This window comes from Dysidea avara, chromosome 6 (assembly GCF_963678975.1).
Source record: "Dysidea avara chromosome 6, odDysAvar1.4, whole genome shotgun sequence".
Classification (NCBI taxonomy): domain Eukaryota; kingdom Metazoa; phylum Porifera; class Demospongiae; order Dictyoceratida; family Dysideidae; genus Dysidea; species Dysidea avara.
The window spans coordinates 16,576,025-16,598,742 of NC_089277.1; the positions used below are offsets into that span (position 1 = coordinate 16,576,025).

Consider the following 22,718-nt stretch of genomic DNA (forward strand, 5'->3'; position numbering starts at 1 on the left):
ATAGGGTTACAACTTAACTAGTATGCAGAGATTACTGCCAGACAACTTGCAAAAAAAATATTTGTCTAGTTGCCTGATCTGTGAAATAAATTGTATGGCCTGAGATATTGTCTTATTAATGAGATCACGAAGTACACCTTAGCTATGTTTGGGACCTACTTGACATGGTCACTACAATGAAGTGGTCTTATTAATGAGGTCATGAAGTACACCTTAACTATGTTTGGGACCTACTTGACATGGTCACTATAATGAGGTGGTCTTATTAGTGATGTCATGAAGAACACCTTAGCTTTGTTTGCGACCTACTTGACTGGTCTGGAACTACCCACTCCTTCGCAAAAAGTAAGGGTCTGATGAAATACAGATCCGATATCATTTTAAAGGAATTCAACTACACAGAGTGCGTAACTGTTGGTTATGTCAGTCAGATGATCTTCCTCCAATTCAAATAAAAGCATTGTGTTGCCAAGGCGATTTGTCTGTTATCATCATTGGCACACAATAATTGGCTAGCACAGAATTTTGGCACTAGAGAAATGGTATGGGATGTGACCCTCACTTTTTGTGAAGGGGCAGGCAGCACTGGATTACTACTTGATATTGTTCTTATGCTTCATAAATGATTTACCAAAAAACATACTATCAACAGTAAGATTATATGCAGATGACGTCATTCTGTACACCCCTATTAACTCAAAAGAAGACTGTTACCAACTTCAGAGAGATCTGGCTATTTTGGAAAGATGGGCAAATGAATGGAAGATGGCATTTAATGTTAAGAAATGTGAATTCATCAGAATAACGTACAAGAAAAAGCCTATATTTTACCATTACACTTTGTATGACACTGTTGTGCAGGAGGTGACGCACACCAAGTACCTAGGTCTTACTATTGACTCGAAGCTATCCTGGTCTGAACACATTAGACAGATAACTAACAAAGCTAACAGTATCAAAGGATTTTTACAACGTAACCTTCATAGCTGCCCAATCTCGGTCAAAGTGAGTTGTTACAAGTCACTTATTAAACCAATCCTAGAGTATGCCTGTGTGGTCTGGGACCCTTATACACAAAAGGATATCTTAGCTATTGAATCAGTTCAAAGACGGTGTGCAAGGTTTGTGTATAATAATTATTCTTCATATGCAAGTGTCACAAACATGTTACAAAATTTGAATTGGCCACCTCTGGCTCACTGCAGAAACCAGCTGAAAGAGATCACAATGTTTAAGATCATGCACCAATTAATAGATATACCGGCTGATACCATACTCATACCAGCTCCATCTAACTACTCTCTACGAGGTCATTCAATGAGGCTGTTACAGCCAAACACAAGAGTAAACTCATACCTTAACTCATTCTTCCCTTCAAGTATAAAGATTTGGAATAATTTACCCAATGACCTCATCACCTGTTCAAGTTTAGACCAATTTAAAGCAAGGCTAGCTGAACATCAATTAACCACATAATTAATTTTGCTGATTTATTATCTGTGCTTGTATATACTCTTTGTAAGAGGTTTTGCACAGTAAACAATAATAATAATAATAATAATGGTCACTATAATGAAGTGGTCTTAATGTGGCCTAACTACTAAGCTTATAGTTGTACAGTAGTTATCACAAACCAGTTTACCTGGTTTTTCAGACTGGCATTTTCTTGCAAAATTAAAGAAGTCATTTCAGCATTGTTAGCACTGACATGTTGAGCTAAAAGCAAAGCATCTCGTTCTTGCTGCAGCATGGAATATGCTCTCCTGAGCTCTGCAACCTCAGTGGAAAGATCAGCAGAATACTGAGAATTTCTTTTGATGCCATTTTCTGAGCATGTCTCACAAACTGTGTTTTCCTTCTCTAACTCTTCCTTCATACCTTGTATTTTGTTCTTCATACATCACCTGTGTAAATGGAATAGTGAGGGTCATAATATAATTATGTGTGTGACTGTCTGTGCGTGTGTGTGTGTGCTGTGTGCATGTGCACAGTGGTCGATTTCTGATTTTATTTTGGAGAGACACCTTCGTTGACTTTATCACCTTGATCATATGGGCGATGATAGTGCCTAAACAGCTATTGTTTGGAGTACTGCAAAGACTGTGGCCTTTTCATGTGACCAAGAAATGGTGGCTGGTAGGCAGTGGTTCAAAGTGACCAGTACCTCTAATAACCAACCAGTACCCTCTTAAATCCGACCAGTACAATTCTTAAGTATATCACTGATACATGTGCAATACACAGCATATCAGTTCATGTTAACTTTAGGCCACCACTCAGGAATTTCTGGGCAGATCCCTGAGTGGTGTGATGGAGTGTTGTCTGACCTAAAGGCATCAATATTGATAACTGCCATACCAAGATAGGCAAGATAGGACTGAGTATGTAGTGCTCAAGCAAGTGAAGTGGCACACACTACACACTGCCCTAACACACACATACACACACACACTACACAACACAAACACTTCCATGTTCGTATGCTTCTGGTGTAGAGATCTAATCTTCAAACTCATCTCCTTGTCCTTAGCCTCAAGTTCTTGTTCCAATCGTTGCACCCTGTTGTTAAGGTAGGTAGTATGGTTTGATCAGTGATGTTATGGAGTCTGGATATCTCCGACGAATAGATGTCTCCATTGCTTTAATCTACGAACAAATAAACACACACGTACTACTCATCACTACAGTAAAGTACATGTCAGCAGATTAAAGTTTCTAAACAAAAGGTTTGATATTTTCTCACAGGAAACACATATCAGTACTGATAGTATTGGTGTTCTAGTAACGGATAATTATTTTATGCGCAAAAACACACATGCACACACAAATCAAAGCAAAGCCTATGGCAGCTGTGTGTCAAACACAGTTATTGCTGCCCAGTGAACCAGTACTAGGATTGCCTGTGCACCACTCAGGCACTTGAAGGAAAATCCTCTTGGCACAGGACTGTCCAGGTCTCATGGAGAGAGGTCACGTAACCTGAAGTTTCACAACAACCCCAACACCACTAAATGAGAAAAGGGACATTTGCTTTCCCAGTAAACACCAGGTACCCATTGCTGGGTGGGGTGCACACACACACACACACACACACACACACACACACACACACACACACACACACACACACACACACACACACACACACACACACTCACTACACACGCACACACTCACTACACACGCACACACTCACTACACACGCACACACTCACTACACATGCACACACACACACACACACACACACACACACACACACACACACACACACACACACACACACACACACACACACACACACACACACACACACACACACACACACACACACACACACACACACACACACCACACATATGGTACCGCTCAAATGTAACGCAGTCTTGCAAGTGTGAACAATTAAAAACGAGGTAATTAAAGGACGTGACACCCATGTTGCTCACGAGTATTCTTTCCATTTCGTTTGGGATGAATACTCATGAGTGAATCAGGTGTCACGCCCTTTGATTAATTTGTTTTATAATTGCTCACACTCACACGAGATGATGTTACATTTGAACGGTACCATACAGGGGCGGATCCAGGAGCTGGCTAGGGGAGGGGCACAAACAGGGTAAGTTGTAGGTGGTTGCATGCATGGGGAGAACCATATTCTCTATAGTTCAGTGCTGCTTTTTTAAAGCAGCAAATAATCACCTCTTAGTGGTGTCTCACTGTTGATATTTGCCATTTTGGCCTTTTCAGATGGTTGTGAAGTCTTAAAACTGTTTAAAAGGCTCTGAATGTCTTAAATAACAGCAACACGACAATTATTTTTAGAGGCGCTTAGTACGCACGAAGGTGCTGGGTGACTATTTTACAGTTAGTTTGACTTCCGTTTCGCTTTGGTCTCAGGTGAATTTGTAATAAATGCTAGTAAAATGTGCATATTTTTGTAAGTTTTAAACTAATCTTGGTTGGCCTGACATAAAATTTACTAGCTGTTTTAATCAGAAGCATGGCTGGCTCCTCCACAGGGAGGAGAGGGGGGGGGGGGGGGGGGGGGGGCATTTGCCCCAAATGCCCCATCCTGGATCCGCCATTGCCATATCAGTGTTGAAACTTGGTAAGCAAGATAACTCACTGACCTAAACAGTATTCTGAGTCAGACCTGGAACTGACCTTGGTTTAATTAAAGCAAAAGCACAGGCTAATTGCCAGTGGGTACTATTAAGTTTTAGTTAGTGCAACCGAGGTATTCAATTATGGGTAGCCAGACCCACATTGTCTGAGGGGCTCTAAATAGCATAGAAACCTTGTCAGTTCATTCTAAGTGATTTATTGAATGAAGTGGGTAAAGAAAGAGCGAGAGAATTTGGTAAATTCCGCATGATAGTATTGGGATTTACCTATATCCTTAAGTCAAGTTGATCACGTCAGTGCCACTGTACTGGCTGGTGTGACATTCATAACATTATATTGTGTGACAATAGTGCCAGTACCAAGTAGTTACTATGTTGGGATAGAATGATGTTTGAGCAAACTATTAAGAAGCAAACTGGGTACTAAAATCAAGATTAACTTTTGCGGCAGTGCCACACTGTGACATTGGTGTATTGAACACCCACACAACACACACACGCACACACACACACCTGTATGTAGATTCAGACTGTGTATATTAACTAAACAGCAACACACACAACCTTTACTCATGTACACAAAAATTGTGTGTGGTTCTAATAAGATGACTAGTAACGCATTAAACCCTACCCATAGAAAGTAGTAAGAATATAGATGATAAGAAAATAGTTATCTGCTCTATACTTTTGAGGTACGTGTTATACCAGGAGCGCATTGGATCCTATGGACAAGGGAGCATGTAACTTCGTAAAGGGCGAAATTCAAACATGACTGCCGTGTACTATAATAAGTAACTTTTAAAATTTCCTAATTAGGATATTATGTGGAGGTGCATGATCAAGTACGTCACATTTTTGCTGCGACAAAGCGAAGCTATGGAAACAAAGTTCAATGGCACGACGGAGGAATAGTAGCACAGGCTTAGCAGGACAATCTTTCTACAGTCACTAACCACGTGGAATCACACGAAATTACTCCACTTGACTATTCCAAGTTCTACCGTTGACTCGACGATCTTCCTATTGAAGCAACTTTACCTAAGACGATGGAGTAGCAGCCCATTTGGTGTATCTCTGTTGGGCGTAAGAATGATGTAACCAATTATATACATAGTAACACTGGATGCCATGTTAGAATTTCACCCGTAGTATTGGTAGTGTATGGAGTTACACACTCCCAGGGGCGTAGCTAGCCAGAACATGATGGAGGGGCAGGCATGCCCCCCATGAAATGCTCAAAATTATTCATGATTGCAAAAAGGGCTAATGACCCAATGGTGGGCTAGCCAACATACGGTGTTGTATTATTACAGCTTACACAACTAGCTACGTAACTATTTCAGTACTGATTGCTTATCACGTATCAATGATTCAATCAATATCTATGATTCAATGGAGGTATAATTCGTCGAGCATCATCGCACGTGCCACAACTGTACTCCAACAAATTCATCCACAGTCCGGTAGAGCTATATTGTTAATATTTTAGTGTTAATACAAATTACTTTACATTAGCCACAGCTTTTGCTGCAGTCCTAGCACACTGCTGACAGGATGACACGTTCACTCACTTCACTCGACGAAATCAAATGCCACGTATTGCAGTGAAACTGATCCCACCTGTCTTTCTTGCTAGCAGAACTTGTAAGCTTGTGACTGATCCGCCTGACTGACTGATAAAGTAAAAAAAAATAGACTGCACTGCCGTACAAAGATTGATCTAGTGTGATTGACTCGAGAAAATAAACTTGGTACATTTAACACTGTATCACCTCGTAGGCAGTAGGTTTGTAGCGTCATCTGGTCTCCTTTGTCACTCGTGAGTTGCGACTGTTGCGGTGGCGAGGTCTTTAAAGCGGGTCACTCTTCAGATTCGAAAATGTTCTATCACGTGAGTAATCTAAAAGTGTGTCTCTAATATTTTCGTTCGGTGGATTCACGAGCGAGTTGAATGTTGTGTGTGCACGTTCACTAACAACCTCTGGTGATACCACGTAGTAGCGCACATAATTTAGTCATTTGCGTGTCAGTTTAATACTGGTAAGCTTGTGACGGAGGTTAAAAAAAAAAACCACTACGGTGATGGGGGGGCAGATGCCTCCCCTTGCCCCCCCTTGGCTACGCCTCTGCACACTCCCTTGTCCATAGGATTCGATGAGCTCCTGGTTATACAAATACTGGTTCAAATCAGAATAATCTAATTGAGCAGTCATGTATGAACCTGCTCCTGCCCTCTAACCCAAACTGTATATTAGTGTCTTGTTTGACAAGTGTAAATTCTCAAGGTGTATAAAAATGGACTGTTGCTGGCTGAAGAAGACAAAAGAAATAGACCTGACAAAATATGACCCAGATGACCTAATCCAGTAATAATCCCAATACTTATAAACATCTCCTCTTCCTCTTCATTACCCAGTTACAGGTCAGAGGGATAGACAACAACAAGAGTGGACCATCAGGTTACCAGTGTACACCTGGTTTACTGGTAATGATCACTGGTAAATTCTCAAGGTGTATAAAAATGGACTGTTGCTGGCTGAAGAAGACAAAAGAAATAGACCTGACAAAATATGACCCAGATGACCTAATCCAGTAATAATCCCAATACTTATAAACACCTCCTCTTCCTCTTCATTACCCAGTTACAGGTCAGAGGGATAGACAACAACAAGAGTGGACCATCAGGTTACCAGTGTACACCTGGTTTACTGGTAATGATCATGACACAACAACAAGTTATTCCAGCAGTAATATGTGGCACTGACACTGTGACAAGGCGGTATCTGCCCTAACGTCTTGAAAACACTTTAAAGAGATACCAGGTTGGTATCATCAGATAGCATCCTATGTTTGGAGCACAGTAATCCAACCCCATAATTGTTGTCAGCATATACCAGCTAATAGTCGATGCCTCAAGGAGGGCGTTGACTGACATCGTGATAAAATCACCAACCCCTCCCACCACTATACCAATGTACGCACATGCACGTACACACACACACACACACACACACACACACACACACACACACACGCACACACACACACGTACCTGCTTCTCAAGTTGTTGTATTCTAGCAGTATCTGCAGCTCTCTCCTTTGTCAAATTTTTGTCAGTGATCTGAGGTGGTGAACACATGTACAAAATTGTTGTGTAAATATGGTGGACACCAAACTATCCCAAGTGTCCATTATAAAGAGGTTACAGTGTAACAGTATAATTACTTTCTTTGACAGCTTCTCTTTTAGTGTAGCAATTTCCTTGTCTTTTCGTTGTACTAGTTCAACATTGCTCTCTATCAGTTGTTGGTTCTCCGTGTACCACTTTAGCTGTTGCTTCAACCGTTTAACCTCCAACCCAAGACTTGCATGATTCCAGCTCAGTGTACTTAGAGCTGGGGACACTTTCAACAAGTCTTTGCTCCAAATCTTTGCTATTATGTAACAATAAAATTAGTGTGGATAAGTGGTTTGTTTTCTTGTAGAGTACACATGATTTACATATGTGACTGAATTTGACAAAACAAGGCTTCGACGCACAAAACTTTGTTGGGAGATATGGCGATTTTAAGTAATCATTGTGTAATAACTTCCCAGTACCTACAGCTGTGCAAACAAATTTGCACCAATTATTCATCTATTTACTAACTATCACTGAGTGGGTGCATAAATTTCTGATACCCAAAATTTGCCCTGTTTTGGGCAGCTTTTTTCGAGCGGGTTATAATAGGTGGTAGTAATAGGGTGGTAGTAATAGGGTGGTAGTAATAGGGTGGGAGGGGGGGGGGGGGTAGTAATAGGGTGGGGGGGGGTAGTAATAGGGCGGGGGGGTAGTAATAGGGTGGGGGTGGTGGGTGGGCTTAATATAGGGGTATAAGAAGACGAATGGAATCCAGATGCCAAGTTTGGGCCCTCCATGGCCCTCAAATCACTCCAAATTGACTGAGAACACTATTGGCGAGCTCTCTGTGAAGTCCCAGCTCACTACACACCATTATCACAAAGCCATGGCCATTTAATGGCGCCAATCTCCCACTCGTGGCTTTGACAGGGCAGGCCTGCCAACTCTCACGGGTTTACCGTGAGTCTCACGGTTTCACTACCCTGCTCAAGGGCAGCAGATCGAATCTCACGGTTTTTGAGGCCTGCTAACTCTCACGGTTTCACTAACCTTCGTTGGATAGAATCTCACACTTTGTAGCACGAATGTCACGGATTTCAAGTTTAAAAAGTCGAGACCTTTTTTTTTTTTTTTTTTTTTTTTTTGGTCTCAGCATAGCATCTACCAGTTTTTTTACTACACACTGCAATACTACAATAAAGGTACAGAAATCTCAAGATTTTTTTACTTTCCAGGTTGGCAGGCCTGACAGGGTCGGAAGAAAGCTGCTACAGAAACCAGACTTGCCAGTCCTGGAGGAAGTATAGTGTGAAATATGATAGTGTGTTAGACCAGCAATCCATTTCTGGTAAAAACGTAAATTTGATTTTGTGTGTGTGGAAGCCTGGTTATATGAAATCTGGTCACATATTGTGTTAATCCACATTAACAAGTTCCTGTGTTATTGTATGTTACTACATATATGGTACATACAGTGTAACCTCTTTATAATGGACACAGAAATTCTATAAAAGTTGTTCTCTTTCAGAGGAAAAGTACAGAGCTAACATATTTTGTCCATATTACAGAGCTGGTGTACTAGAATCCTTTAAGAAGAGGTTCCACTGTATACATCCTGTACAGTATACATTACTTGACAGTTAGTGATCTGTGTAGCTCATTGTGTAGTGAAGAGTTTTGTGTTTCCAGTTCAGAGACATGTTCATGTAGCTGGGAACATGTTGAGGGGACACTGTCAAGGTGTGTCTCCAGTTGGGAGATCCTCTCCAGTCCTAGAGCCCCTCCTCCTTTGCCTGCAGCTAGTAGCTGCTCATCCTTCTTTTGTAACTCTTCCCTACAGAGATCAAACATCATATGTTCTATGGTAAGTTTGTACATATACACAGACAACATGCTCAATCCAGTTCCTCTTCTAACCAAGCAAATGACACACACACACACACACACACACACACACACACACACACACACACACACACACACACACACACACACACACACACACACACACACACACACACACACACACACACACACACACACACACACACACACACACACACAGAGTTGAGAATCAGTATGTTGAAACTACATATGTTATAAATGCAATGTATGATCCATTACATGATCCCTACTGTAGTCACTTTGTCTACACCTACTTGACATGGTCACTATAATGAGGTGGTCTTATGAATTAGGTCGTTGATCAGGAAATTCATTTCCCAATGAAGTGTATACTCATGTAAAGGATTATAATGTAGAGTAGATCACACTCTATGTGTTCCTTACTCTGTATGTGTCTCATTTCCTTACAGTAACAGCCAAAGGAGCTACCTAAAGTGTTGCTGTCCTCCATGAGTCCTGAAGAACATACCTTGTACTCTGCTATTGTGGAGGAGCTTGGGGGAGAGGTGTGCTCCTCCTCCCAGGGATTTTCCCCCAACTGTACACATGTCATCGTTGGGAGACTAAGACATAGTGAGAGGTACATTGCAGCCATTGCTACTGGAAAATGGGTGCTGCATACCTCTTACCTCAAGATCAGCCAGTAGTTTTATGTAGGTGAGTATTGTAATATAGGAAATGGATATAGGTATGTGGTTTGGAATTGGTTTCATGCCCAGCAGGGCCACACTAAAGTGCAAACACCATTTGGTGACAGTGCTCAAGTTTTTGAGCCCGGAAGTGCAATCATGCCAGAATACTGGCTGGCCAAACAGAATCAAGGAATTGCATAATAGCATATAAAAGTATTGGAAAAAAGGAGATGATTTAAAGCTGTTTTGTTGTTATAAGTTTTCATCTAGGTCACTGGAGCTGTATGGTAATAGTCTTACTCACCATAATACAACTTATCTTTTGCTACATTTGTTCCTAGTTTCCTGAAACTGTTTTCTTTTAAAAAGTGTTGTTTTTTTTGTTTACCTGTTTCAGATATAGACTTCCCTCCAATGTGTATATAAAAAACAACAACAAAAAAAATGGAACACTATTGTGCAAAATTCTTGGGGAAATTTAATTATAAGGATGTACTATCTCCTAGTGCCAGGTGACAACAATTTGCTGCTTTGTCCTGTTTCTATTGCAGGGCCACAATTATCACCACGATTAGCACACTAACTAGTTATAAATATGCAAATTGTACCTAATGAACAACTTACAGTAGCTACATATGGCTCCAATTTGCATAAAACAAGCAACAGTGTAACTTAGTATTTAATGTGGATCTTAGTCCCATTAGGCATTAGCCTTTTTTACCATATAGGGTTACCGACCACGTGATCCATGAGGGCTCATTAATTTAAAGCTTCTAGTCTAAATCTGAGGGACCTGCAAGAAGCCTGGCTTGAAACATTGTAGATCACTAGACAATTAAAATCTTATGGAAATCTCACTTGAAATCTTAAAGATTCCAATCTTATCCTCGGTTTTGTTGATCCCTCATCTGAATCAGTGGAGTATTGCTAAGTGTAGTGTACTACTGTGGTTTGAAAATAATTTATTGCTATCACTTTTGTACATTGAGACTTCATCAAGAAGCGAGGAAGGCCAAGACAAACAGCAAGTATAATCATAACTTTTGAAGAAAGCACTTGTGGAACAATCTACATGTTTCATTTGTTAAACTCATCAAGAGAAGCTAAATGGCACCTTGTTTTTAACCTATGAATGAAGCACACAGCAGTTAAAGTGGTAACAAAAATCCCCACAGAGCCACACAAGACAACCCTCAGTGCCCTGGGGGTTAATGATGCACACAGGAGCAGAGTAGTACAAATTGTTCAAGAACAGTTGAAACAGTTTTTTTTAAAGTTACTACAAAGTAACTAGTTACTTGAGAAGTTGTTACCTTCTATCAGTAGTTTACTGAATATCATATAACACTGAAATAAATGTCAATACTTATTGTCAATGTTACTGATATAGTATTATCAGTGGTATTGATATACCCCTAATAATAGCCAGAAACATGTTGAGTCCTATGGTGTCCATCTATATAACTGAGCATTGTAATTCATTTGTGGTATTACACAATATCGTTGAATTACATTTTCATAATGTTGTATTGTTTAGTTGGGGATGAAAGGAGCATTTGAAGGATGGAGAGTGTTCCTCTTCATGGACAAGGCAAAGGAGTTACAGTTCAAGCAAAGAGCTGAGCATCTGAAATCATTGGAAAAGGTGAGTGTAGTATATTACTGTATTTATCCCTTAAGTGGAATGTACGCATGTACTCAAGCTCTCTCACACACCTACACATACACTATACACCAGGGCCGGAGTAGATAGTCCGGTTGGTCGGGACTGAGCTAAACCAATAATCTGGAGCTAGCTGACCAGCGAGACATTTTGGTTTCCAGAGGACACTTTAGTTTTTACATCGTAGCTATACAACCAACCAACCCTTGCTGAATGGGACATTTTGGTTTCCAGAGGACACTTTAGACATTTTGGTATCCAGAGGACACTTTAGTTTTTACATCGTAGCTGTGCAACCAACCGACCCTCCCCTGGCTGACCCTTGCTGAATGTAGAGAAGAACAGAAAGCTATTATGATGTTTAAGATCACTAATCACCTCATTGACATCTCGGAAAATTCTTACCTAACACCTGTACCAATGTTACATGATACAAGAGGCCATAGCAAGAGATTTATACAACCAATGACAAGAATTGATTCTTATCTATATTCCTTCTTTCCCTCCGCTATTAAACTTTGGAATTCTCTATCCCAACACGTGATTGACTCTAAGGACATTGATCAATTTAAGCAAAGACTAGCTGGTCTAGCAACAATTATTAATGTTGATTAAGCTATTTGTTTGATGTTTGTTTGTGATCTGTGCACCATACTCTTTTCAGAGGCCTGCACAGTAATAATATAATAATAATAATAACCAAACAGCAAGTTTCATGCTGTACCCCTGAATGCATGTCAGGTCTACAATTACCTACCTACCTATATAGTATAAAAAGGTTAGGTGATTTGAGTATATAGCTAGCAGTGAAATATAACTTAAATTGCATATGTGAGTATTTGCAAGGGGGCATGCCCCAGACCCCTCTAGAATGCTTACACTTCACAGAGTGTGCGACAATTCCTCTCTCAGGCAACAGCATGCATTTAGTAGCAATTTTCAACATCTGCAATGGCCTAACCAGCTCATTTTCCTTCCTGTACACACATAATGTACATACATATGCATTACTACACACTCTCTCATGTGTTGTACTCCTTACAGGATGACATACTAGGAAAGATCAAAGATGAAGGTGTGACATGTCTGAGAATTGAGTATATTGTAGACATACAACAGGATCCTCCTCCGTTAATTGATCAGTTCATTGTGTGGGACACTAGTGTTGCTAATATAATTGTAATACGAATATTGTAATATCGTGTGTTTGTGTAAACATGCTTCTATCAACACCGAACTTGGTGGATAATCTCAGTGGACCCTGGTGACCGACGTTGAGTGGTCAGCATCCTACCCCGGGTGTTGCCCAAGGATATGTATAGTTGTGGTTAGGGGCGTACAATATTGACAGTGATATTATTATTATTGTGATAAAGATTGATACCTCAAGATAAATCTCTGTAGAGTATTATTGTATATCTTGAGACTGTACTCTATCATTTCATTGAAGTTATACAATACTTCCATCTACAAAGAATTTTATTTATAACATGGAAAGTTAGGGAGGAAGTGGTGGGTGGCTCAGTGGTTATTTAAGTGTTGAGGTCTTAGTGGTGGATCTAGATGGGTTTCTGGGGTTTTGACAGATACCCCCTTTTAAATTTAGCTCAGTTGTAGTCAAAATACATAAACATTGTTGTACTGACAATTTGTTATAGCAAACACCTATATACCACTGTATTTCAGTAGCATACATGTAGTTGTACTTAACTAACATCATTTATACGTAGCTACTAATAACGACCTCAGGACATAGCTATATTTATAGCTAACGATCGAGATACTCTAATAGAGCAATCAAAGCTACAGCTTATAATCACGATCTTTGCCCTATACAGTTCACAGTTCTCATGGTTCCACTGGTTCTCATGATAATTCTTAACTAAAAGTAGCCCAAAATCTGATCTGAGCTTCTAAAATCTCAAAATTTTCTGGAGAAATGTCATCAAATGCCTTATTCACCTATACCAACTTTCAGAAACCCCTTTTAAAATCCTAGATCCACCACTGGGTCTGTGTATCAAATCCTGGCCAATAATTCCGAGACATTGGTGACTGTTCTATTAGAGTAGCTCAATCTGTTATACTTGTTGGGTTTGGCTTCATTAACTTTCAATTAACACAAACATGTAAATGAATTGTAAATTTGCCTTTATACAGGTGTATGCCAATACCCTACCCTATGTGCCAAATATCTAGGCAATTGAGTTATGTGTTTACTTGTTATAGTGATATTGTGAAGAGTGTAAAAATCCAGTAATCTCCCAGGAGTGGCTATCAAAATGTTAACACCTTTACACAACTTCTCTGCGATTAGCTCCACCCATCACAATTCCCAGTGTGTGGTGATGATACTTGAGTAGTTCCTTAGCCACTCCATATGTCTGTAGTGACAGCTCTCTAGTTGGTGAAATCACCAACACCCAAGGGTGTCAGAGTAGGTGGAACCAGTGAGGCCAGATCCTCACCACATTTGCTGATTTGAACTAAAAGTAGTAAACGTGCAGTTTTTAGCAAGATTGGCAACAAATTGCCAACAATTTATAGAAACATTTTCTAACCTGTCTTTCATCCATAACAGCTTCATGTCCACTTCTTCTGTAGTAAGTGCCTCTAAAAATAATTACAGTTATATGTAGCTTTGGCTTTTGTAACTACTTTCAACACTTAGAGAACATTACTTACAGTTAAGGTGCTTTATGGTCAGTATCAACCTTTAAACCTACTGAACAATGCAGGCAGCTAGCTAGCTAGCTAGTACCTTTGCACACTACAGTCAATTTCAGGTTGCTTGCAAAAGGTAAATGAATAATTCTCACTTGTGAGTTGATCATGTGAATGCTACTCAGTGTTTTAATGTGCTGAATCACTAGCTCAGTGCACTCAGGGCTGTGTCTAACAATCTAAGGTGGCAAGTTATTTGTAAAGAAATAACTCACTTGTGCGAATAACATGTGTAAGAATTCTTCAGTTTCATTCACAAGCATCCTGAATTTAAATGTACTATAGCCCAATATATTATATGTACGCGTTGAGCTGAATCCTCAAAAACATTTAATAACTCATGGATGCAATTACATATGATCTTGAAATTTGGCTCATTTGTAGTGCTGCTTGACCCACTAAAATATTTCAAAATCTTTTTGTTCAAATGTCTGACATAAAATTTACAGCCAATCAAACTTTTCACCATACATTTCCTATGGGGACGCCATAAAAGTGTAGTGTTTATTGCAGCCCTTTCCCGAACTTGTAATGGAGCCAAACCACACATGTCTGTTGTTGACACCTTTGCTGTCACCATTAATCATCTGGTTGGCTAAAATGTTTACTCTCTTGAGAAAAAATCCACTTTTAGTTCTTAGCTGTTTTTCAGGATCCAGCTCAACTTGTACATACTATATATTAAATAAAGCATGTGAAATTTTTCCTGGGGGGTGCATACCTGCCAGACCCTCTAGGCTAGCTGCCTTTGGTAGAATTAGGGCCAACTTACACTTTTACTCTGATCCCCTTGCCATCACCCCTATGCCTATATCTTTACCTGTAGATGATCCAGTAATCCCCCAGGAGTAGCTATCAAAATATTAAAACCTCTACACAACTTCTCTGCCTCCATCTTATGATTAGCTCCACCCATCACAATTCCCAGTGTGTGGTGATGATACTTGAGTAGTTCCTTAGCCACTCCATATGTCTGTAGTGACAGCTCTCTAGTTGGTGAAATCACCACCACCCCAGTGCCTATATATCAAGACACATAAAGTGTGTAATGTAACACAAATAGCTGGTATGACAGGCTGGTGTGTTTATTCAAGGTAACCAACAACATTTTTACACACAGGTAGCACTACGTTTACTGTCCAAGACAATGATTCTATAACAGATAGTTTGCTCAGAATTCATTACAAAATTATCTCAGGAATTCAATGTTCCACCCCTCCCCCTCAAACTTATTATCCTCCTCCAAACCAACATAACCACATTGTGGCTGGTTATGATGGACAAACTAAATCATGTCCATACAATGAATACAATAGATTGTAGTCTACACAACTGACCATTTCGTGGGAGAAATTTCAACTTGTACATCAGCTCTACAGCTGGTATGAGAAAAGCTAATGTTTTTCCACTTCCAGTCCTTGCTGCTCCCATTAAGTCCCTAACAATACAATCACAAAATGACATAGGGGAACAATTACAGAAGTCACTGTGTGCATGCAACAAGTATAGTGCATGTGTGAGTTTGTTTACAGTAGCACATGTACATACACGCACGCATGCACGCACACACACAGTTGAATGGGCAGTAAGCCACAAAACAAGATTCGTTGAAGCCATACATGCTGATAGATCGTCGTGAACCAACAAGCAGTGTTATAAGACTTTTTTTTTTTTTTTTAGCAAGTGTTATTTAAGTAAGCTGTGAGACACCGGCTGTTTCTTGTAAATAATACCTCTATGGTAAGGTATTGATATCGGCCAGGTATCGGCCAATTTTCCACCAAAATGTATTGGTATCAGATCAGCTGGTAGAAAGTGGTATCGGTGCATCCCAAGTACAGGTATCCTCCTAATGGTTCACTGGGTAGGTGTGACTGCTACCACAGTTTGTGTACATGTGTAGTGTGAGTGTGCATGTGTTTGTATGCATGCATGTGTGTAGTAACATACTTTCGGATGTATTTCCATCATGTCAGTAAAGCCCACAACATTCAGTGTCTTCTCAGACACCAATTCTGACAGAGAAGCAAACTTCTTGTCCATACCCAGCTCACCACCTTTCATCATCTCCTCCAGACTGGTACAAGCTCCAGTCTCTTCATCTGTCAACAACAAAATGGAACACACACTCATCTGATATTAACGTACATCACATGTCCTTATGTTGACAGCAGAAATGTCACAATGGTGAAATAGTACCAGCTAAACTCTGCTGTCCATTTTGTTAATGTTTGATTGTGACTTGATAACATAATCACTGAACAAATGGACCATTTGTGACCAGAACTGTTTCAAATCACACATCAGGATAAATCAAACTATCACCCATAGCTACACTATCATACTATTGGTATAAGTCTCAGCATTACTCAAGCTGCTTATAAGTAAGGTTTTAACAACGTCTTTTCAGGTGGGGTGGCATTGCCAAGATTGAATTGTAATTTTGGGTTGATGACAATCAGAACATGGAGGACATAGCACTCAGGAATGCTGAATTTCACTTCTCATGCAGTTAAAGTGGTAACAACAAATTTACACAGTTGCACAAACTACTGTAACCCTCGGCACCCAAAGGTTAATAAAAAAAGGAATTAGTGCATTTCATGCCCAGACCCCACTCACTGAAAAAATGCAACATTAGTCACCAGATCCTACCTAACATAGTGGGTGGGGCAAGACTATGGCATTAGCTGTCATACAAAAACTGATTACCACACAAGTCTAGTATGTCATTAACAACAGCTGGCTGTGTTTACTGAACATGTCACTGTCAGCTGTTAATACCTGCTTACTGGTTCACCCTATGGGCCACATTTGGAAGATTGGTAATATACACCATACAGTAATAAATTATAATCTTGTACCCAGCTGGGCTCACAATAATGCACAAACACCATCTGGTGACATTGCTTGAGTTTCTTGGGCCCAGAAGTGTAATCCAGCCAAAAAATTGGTTGACCAATCAGAATCGAAGAGCTGACAATCGCATCAATGTATTGGAAGTAGACAAAAAGTAGTTGATTTAAGGCCGTTTATTAGAATTTATTCGCCTAGGTTGTTTAAGACATTTGTTGTCAAGTTGTGTTTTCTGAACTCACCTTATAAGACCGAGAATCACGACTCTCAACACTTCACCAGAAATAAAATGCTATCCTCTACTAATACGATAAATGAAGAGATCGCATCTAGTAATGTCCCATTCTGATATTCCTAGCCATTTTCAAATTGTTTTTCACTGTTTTAAACGATTATGCAACTCTTCAACTCTGAATGGCCAGCCAATATTTTGGCTGGATTGCACTTCCAGGCCCAAGAAACTCGAGCAATTTCACTAGACGGTGTTTGCGCATCAACGCGAGCCCAATTGGGCACGAGACTTACCCTATGAGCCATACATATTATACCATACTGTATGATATTCAAACAAGAACTTTACTGGATGAATAAGTACTGTAGGATCTAATACTAAAGCATTCCAAATAAATTTTTGCATCCACTGTCCGTATCTACTTACTGCCAGCACTAAAACATTTCATTATTCCGCACTTTACCAGATATTCTCGCATACTGTACAGGCTCAGTGAAAGTCTTCTAAGCAGTGTGTCATGAAGTCAGTAAAAATCCAACATTTGGTAAATTCCTGCAATCTTAGCAGTGTCAGACTGCTAGATTAGGTCACAGGCTAGGCCTTCTACATATCCAGATTGAGCCCAAAATTTCATCTGGGCTTTTCTTACTAGCCAAGGTGCAAAGTCAGCAGGAGAGACCATGCTTATATGCAGTTTACTATGTCTGTGACCAGGTAAATATAATGACTTGAAAGTGTACTGACGTGTGAAAAGCTCAGCTAATATACGGGCATGGCAAGGAAGTTATAGTGCACCTATCAAAATTAAGCCCCACTACCCCGTACATAAGGGAATAGTACGGGATTTAATTTGACGTGACCTTAAAAATCACCCCACTGGTGGGACTTTTGACTGTTTAGTACTGACTTGGCTTTCAGATATGCCAAGTCTCACGCATTGTGCGTGAGTCTCACTCATTTGTGTCGAATCTCACGCTCACACGCATGAAACCATTAATCTCACGCATCGCACATTAGCTAGCTAGCTAGCTACCTCGAGGACCTTTACAGCTATCCGACCAGCCTTCTTGGTTATAAGAAAATACCTGAAGAGCTTATACACCTGTAGGTAATGGAAAATTATTGCAAAAACTGGCTATAATTTTTGAAGACCTTTTTATTGAATTTATTTTTTTGCTCTCAGCCTTTGAAAGTGCATGCGTAAGTGTGAATTAATTTTAGAAAATTTGGAGTTCTTGCCTGGTTTAGGCAATCTCACTCCTAAGTAATTCTGAACCTTGGCATTTCTGGGCTTTACTAACAGGCTCCCACAAGATTAACCTGTTCCCACAGTACACTGGGTGGGGACTTGATGACTCGTCATGCCCCGCAGGTGGGAAGTGCCTGTACACTTATTATATTATCTATGGTATAATACACAAAACAAACAAGAACTGCAGAGTTTATTCGGAATATTCGACGATGATCACTAGTCTGCACTTACTTCGCTTGTGGTATCAATATCCACTTCTTTTATAGTTGTCTGCATCCCTTAAGACCTTTTCTCCGGCTTTCTAACACCATAGATTATTGAGAGAGCTTACGCTAACACACAACAGCACACGCTGTAAACAATGAGCACTATTTGGAAACTTTTGATGGCACGTGCGCAAGATTTTGTAAGCCACGCCCTCGGCCACGCCAATCTTTTGTCTTACAAGAGAAATGGCTTCCGATGATGATTTTCAAGGTCTAGTTCTGAAGGGAGTTACCAAATTAGATCGAAAGGAACTGGGACGAGGGGCTTATGGGAAAGTTTACGCGGTCAAGTATTGTGGAACGATATGTGCCGCCAAAGAGATCCACTCCATTCTGGTCGAAGAGGTGGGAGACGTTGAAATAAGACGAACAGTGGAATCGTTTATGAGGGAGTGTCGTCAATGCAGTACATTACATCATCCAAACGTCATACAGTTCCTAGGTGTGTATTATCTCTCTGTGGGGGCGGACGGTGTACAGGGAAGGATGCGGCTACCAGTAATGGTTATGGAGATGATGGTGGATAGCTTGACCTCACTGGTGGATAAACATGAGAAGATTCCTGTCCATATAAAATTTTCAATTGTCCATGATGTCTCCCTTGGCCTGTGCTACCTTCACAATCACGACCCTCCCATCGTCCATCGAGACCTCTCCCCCAATAATGTCTTATTGACAGCACATCATGTGGCAAAGATCAGTGATCTTGGAGTGGCCAAGGTGATAAAGGCTGATAGTAGAAAGACAATGACTAAAGCTCCAGGAACTGTTGACTTTATGCCACCTGAATCATTGACTGACAACCCAGAGTATGGCCCTCCCATGGATGTGTTTTCCTTTGCTGGAATAGTCCTCCACACATTTAATCAAAAGTGGCCTCATCCTACTGATCTAGTCCAGTATGATCGCAAGACCAGAAAGATGGTAGCCTTGTCTGAAGTTGAACGTCGTCAGCAGTGCCTGGACAAAATGAGAGGAGAGGCTGAAGTATTGAGGCCACTGGTGGAGGAGTGTCTGGATTATGATCCTGCTGTGAGGCCAACCATAACTGCTGTCTGTGAGAGGATCCAAGTGAGCAAGGATGTTTACATGAAGGAGTCCCCACAAGACGTCATCACTCTACACCAACAAGTGGAGCAGAAGGATATAGAGATTGATCAGCTCAGAGGAGAAAACAGACAGAAAGATCTAGTAAACAGCCAATTGAAGACAGAAAACAAACAGCTAAAAACAGAAAATGACCAGTTGAAATTTGAAGTTGACCGGTTGAACCAACAGCTGGTAAGTGTTATTTGTTTTGCTATCATTACCATATATGGTATTGTTATCTTACAAAGAGTGTACCAACACAACAAGTAGCCAGTCAACTTAACAGAGTAACTTTAGGAGGACCAACAACAAAGACATCAAAATTGAAAGTAGTAAGTCACTAATATGTTAGTACTCTATAGGAAATGTCATGTGTGGAGGATAAAGTTTATACTCATGTTAACCCATAACCATTTAATACTACACTTAAACACTGTCATGATCATTTACCAATATCAACTGATCATGGTATAATACAGTGTAATATGGTCACCTATCTAACCCACTACAACCAGCTATAGCCAATTAGCCAACTTTAAAACTTCTACATTTTGCTTAGGTGAATTTTTTTTGACTAGATTACTGACATCAAAAAGTGTTGCCAAAGAATGGTAACAACTTGTAGTTCAGTTTACAATAGATTTTTGTATCCATTACCAGCTATATGTGTAAGTGATAGATATTGTGTGTTATTTAGCTACTTACAAATATTATTATCCACTTAGGAGGCACCTCCACTAATGCCAGCACTTACCAGTGGCAGGTACCACATAAAATGGACTCAGCTGGCCAATCTTCCTGCTCCAATGTATGATGCATATGTCACAGTACAAGACAGGAAGGTCTATGTTGCTGGTGGGAGTAGTCCAGTTGATGATGCTATACATCAAGTATATGTCTATGATGTCAACACTGACCATTGGGATCAGTTACCTCCCTCAGGTCACTATTATGGTGTTCCTCACATCATTGGTAGAAAGTTAGCTATTTTTGGTGGACGCCTGTCTGTTTCTAAGATGGTGACTAATAAAGTTTCTACATTTGATGAAACTAATCAAACTTGGACATCTCATTATCCTGACCTTCTCTCAGTTAGGTCCAAACCAGGGGTGGTTACTCACCTGGAGCATGTTATTGTTGCTGGAGGGTTAAAGTATGTCAGCAACACACCAGTAATACAAGATGATATTGAAGTCCTCAACTGGATGAAGAATTCTCACTGGCAGAAAGTGTCCATTAATCTTCCTGTGCCGATGGTTTGCTTTACACCCATTATTACTGATGATCATTTACTCATAGTGGGTTGTGTTGATACGGCTGACTTTACGACACACAGCACAAATGCCTACAAGATACCTGTTGATGATATCTTAAGATCGGGTGACCAACAACAAAGTAGTGACACACCCACCAAATGGATTACAATGACTGATGCCACTCACTGGGATACAGCCCTAGTCCCCAGCTCATCCCCACCAGTGGTAGTTGGTGGAGTAAATCAAAGTGGTACAACAACATCAGATATTAAGATGTATGATGACTCTAGCAAGTCATGGAAGAACATTTCATCATTATCATCAGCTAGATCATGTGTAGCTATAGCAGCAGTCAACAACAATGCCATTATAATCATTAGAGGATGTACTAAAGGAGGGGGTAGGGCTAACGCTAAATCATCCAGTCTTACTACAGTGGAACTGGGACAAGCTCAACTAATACACTAACTACTAGAGGGTAACATTGTATAACTACTGTATATCTTTGTATGGTGTGCACTTTTAAGTATATATGTTTATGAATATATGCATGAAGTGTGACATTTTATAGGAACACATATTTAGTGTTTGTAGAAATCTTTATTTCATTGGTTGTAATTATATGCACTTGTGGTTGTTTTTATAGGTTTTCTGTATTAGGTAATTTATATTGTAAGTCTTCTGGTGTAAAGTATTAATTTAACTGTTCTTTTTGTATTATTCTATTGTTACTGTACCCAGTGCATTAGTTGTGTATTCTATTGATTAAAACTGTTGTTGTCAGTGTATAAACTCTAACAAGTTATGGGCCCAGGCTCCCCAGTCTCTGTGTAAGAAACTATTGAACTTGTGCTTGTTTTGAAGCATCATGGCAGAGCTAAAATCTGTGTCAATTGTGGGGTAAACTATCCCACTTGGAAAGTGCAATGCAGAATGGCACTCATGAAGGACAGCCTATGGGGCATTGTTAATGGAACAGAAATTCCTCCAGGAGAAGATGATGCTGAAAAGTATGCCAAGTTTGAGGCAAGAAGCGTGCTCTAGCACTGATTGTTTTGACACTTGAACCTTCTTTGCTATATCTTATTGGGGAGCCAGAAGATCCAGTTGTTGTGTGGAAGAAATTGTCTGAACAGTTTCAGAAGAAGACTTGGGCCAATAAACTGGAACTTCGACGCAAACTCTATGCACTCCGCCTAAAGGAGGGAGGGTCTGTACAAGGGCATATCAAAGCTATGACTGAGGTGTTTGATGCCCTAGCTGTTGTTGGTGATCCTGTGTCTGAAGAAGACCGTGTAGTGCACTTACTCGCAAGCTTACCTGATTCCTTTGACATGTTGGTCACTGCTTTAGAGACAAATGAAACAGTACCTAAGATGGAAACTGTCACAGAGTGCCTACTACATGAAGAGCGCAAACTGAAAGACAAAAGAGAGAAGGAAGGTGGGCATACCAAGGCACTGGCATCTCAGACTCAGTTTAGTCAAAAGCCATTTAATTGTCATTACTGTAGAAAGCCAGGGCATTTCAAACATAACTGTCGTAAACTAACCCTTGATAAGGAGAAGAAAGGAAGGCTTGATGCCAAGAAAGAAGAGCA

General features: G+C 40.2%; 2 protein-coding genes and 1 long non-coding RNA gene across 14 annotated transcripts in view; 2 read left to right on the top strand and 1 right to left on the bottom strand.

The window, feature by feature from the left end:
- The window catches only part of LOC136257381 (uncharacterized), a 43,843-nt gene extending 24,947 nt beyond the window's left edge, over positions 1–18,896 (bottom strand). For 8 of the 10 annotated variants that reach the window (XR_010701940.1, XR_010701939.1, XR_010701937.1 and 5 more), the window contains exons 1-10: positions 16,118–18,164; positions 15,505–15,605; positions 14,988–15,187; positions 14,005–14,056; positions 13,664–13,929; positions 12,323–12,611; positions 8,877–9,077; positions 7,348–7,556; positions 7,175–7,243; positions 1,643–2,646 (exon numbers count right to left, since the gene is read on the bottom strand). Coding sequence is in view for 2 of the 10 variants with exons in the window: in XM_066050558.1 (XP_065906630.1) it covers positions 15,157–15,187; positions 15,505–15,605; positions 16,118–16,300 (315 nt within the window). In the remaining 8 variants the exon portion in view is untranslated. Of the gene's footprint in view, positions 1–1,642; positions 2,647–7,174; positions 7,244–7,347; positions 7,557–8,876; positions 9,078–12,322; positions 12,612–13,663; positions 13,930–14,004; positions 14,057–14,987; positions 15,188–15,504; positions 15,606–16,117; positions 18,165–18,738 lie in introns of those variants that run through there. The other 2 variants (XM_066050559.1, XR_010701936.1) reach the window with 2 other exon arrangements.
- Positions 3,844–12,680, top strand: LOC136257384 (uncharacterized). Of its 3 annotated transcripts, none has more exons than XR_010701951.1 (5): positions 3,844–3,895; positions 8,479–9,107; positions 9,559–9,805; positions 11,318–11,425; positions 12,488–12,680. It is a non-coding gene; the product is annotated as an uncharacterized lncRNA (long non-coding RNA). The 3 variants fall into 3 exon arrangements; XR_010701950.1 differs by lacking the exon at positions 3,844–3,895 and adding an exon at positions 4,960–5,205; XR_010701949.1 differs by lacking the exon at positions 3,844–3,895 and having other exon boundaries at positions 7,987–9,107.
- On the top strand, positions 18,894–21,925 carry LOC136257376 (uncharacterized). The gene is made up of 3 exons (XM_066050552.1): positions 18,894–20,054; positions 20,111–20,194; positions 20,588–21,925. The coding sequence occupies exons 1-3, from the start codon at positions 18,960–18,962 to the stop codon at positions 21,584–21,586; spliced, it is 2,178 nt and encodes a 725-aa protein (XP_065906624.1). The 5' UTR covers positions 18,894–18,959; the 3' UTR covers positions 21,587–21,925.
- The last annotated feature ends 793 nt before the right edge of the window (positions 21,926–22,718 follow it).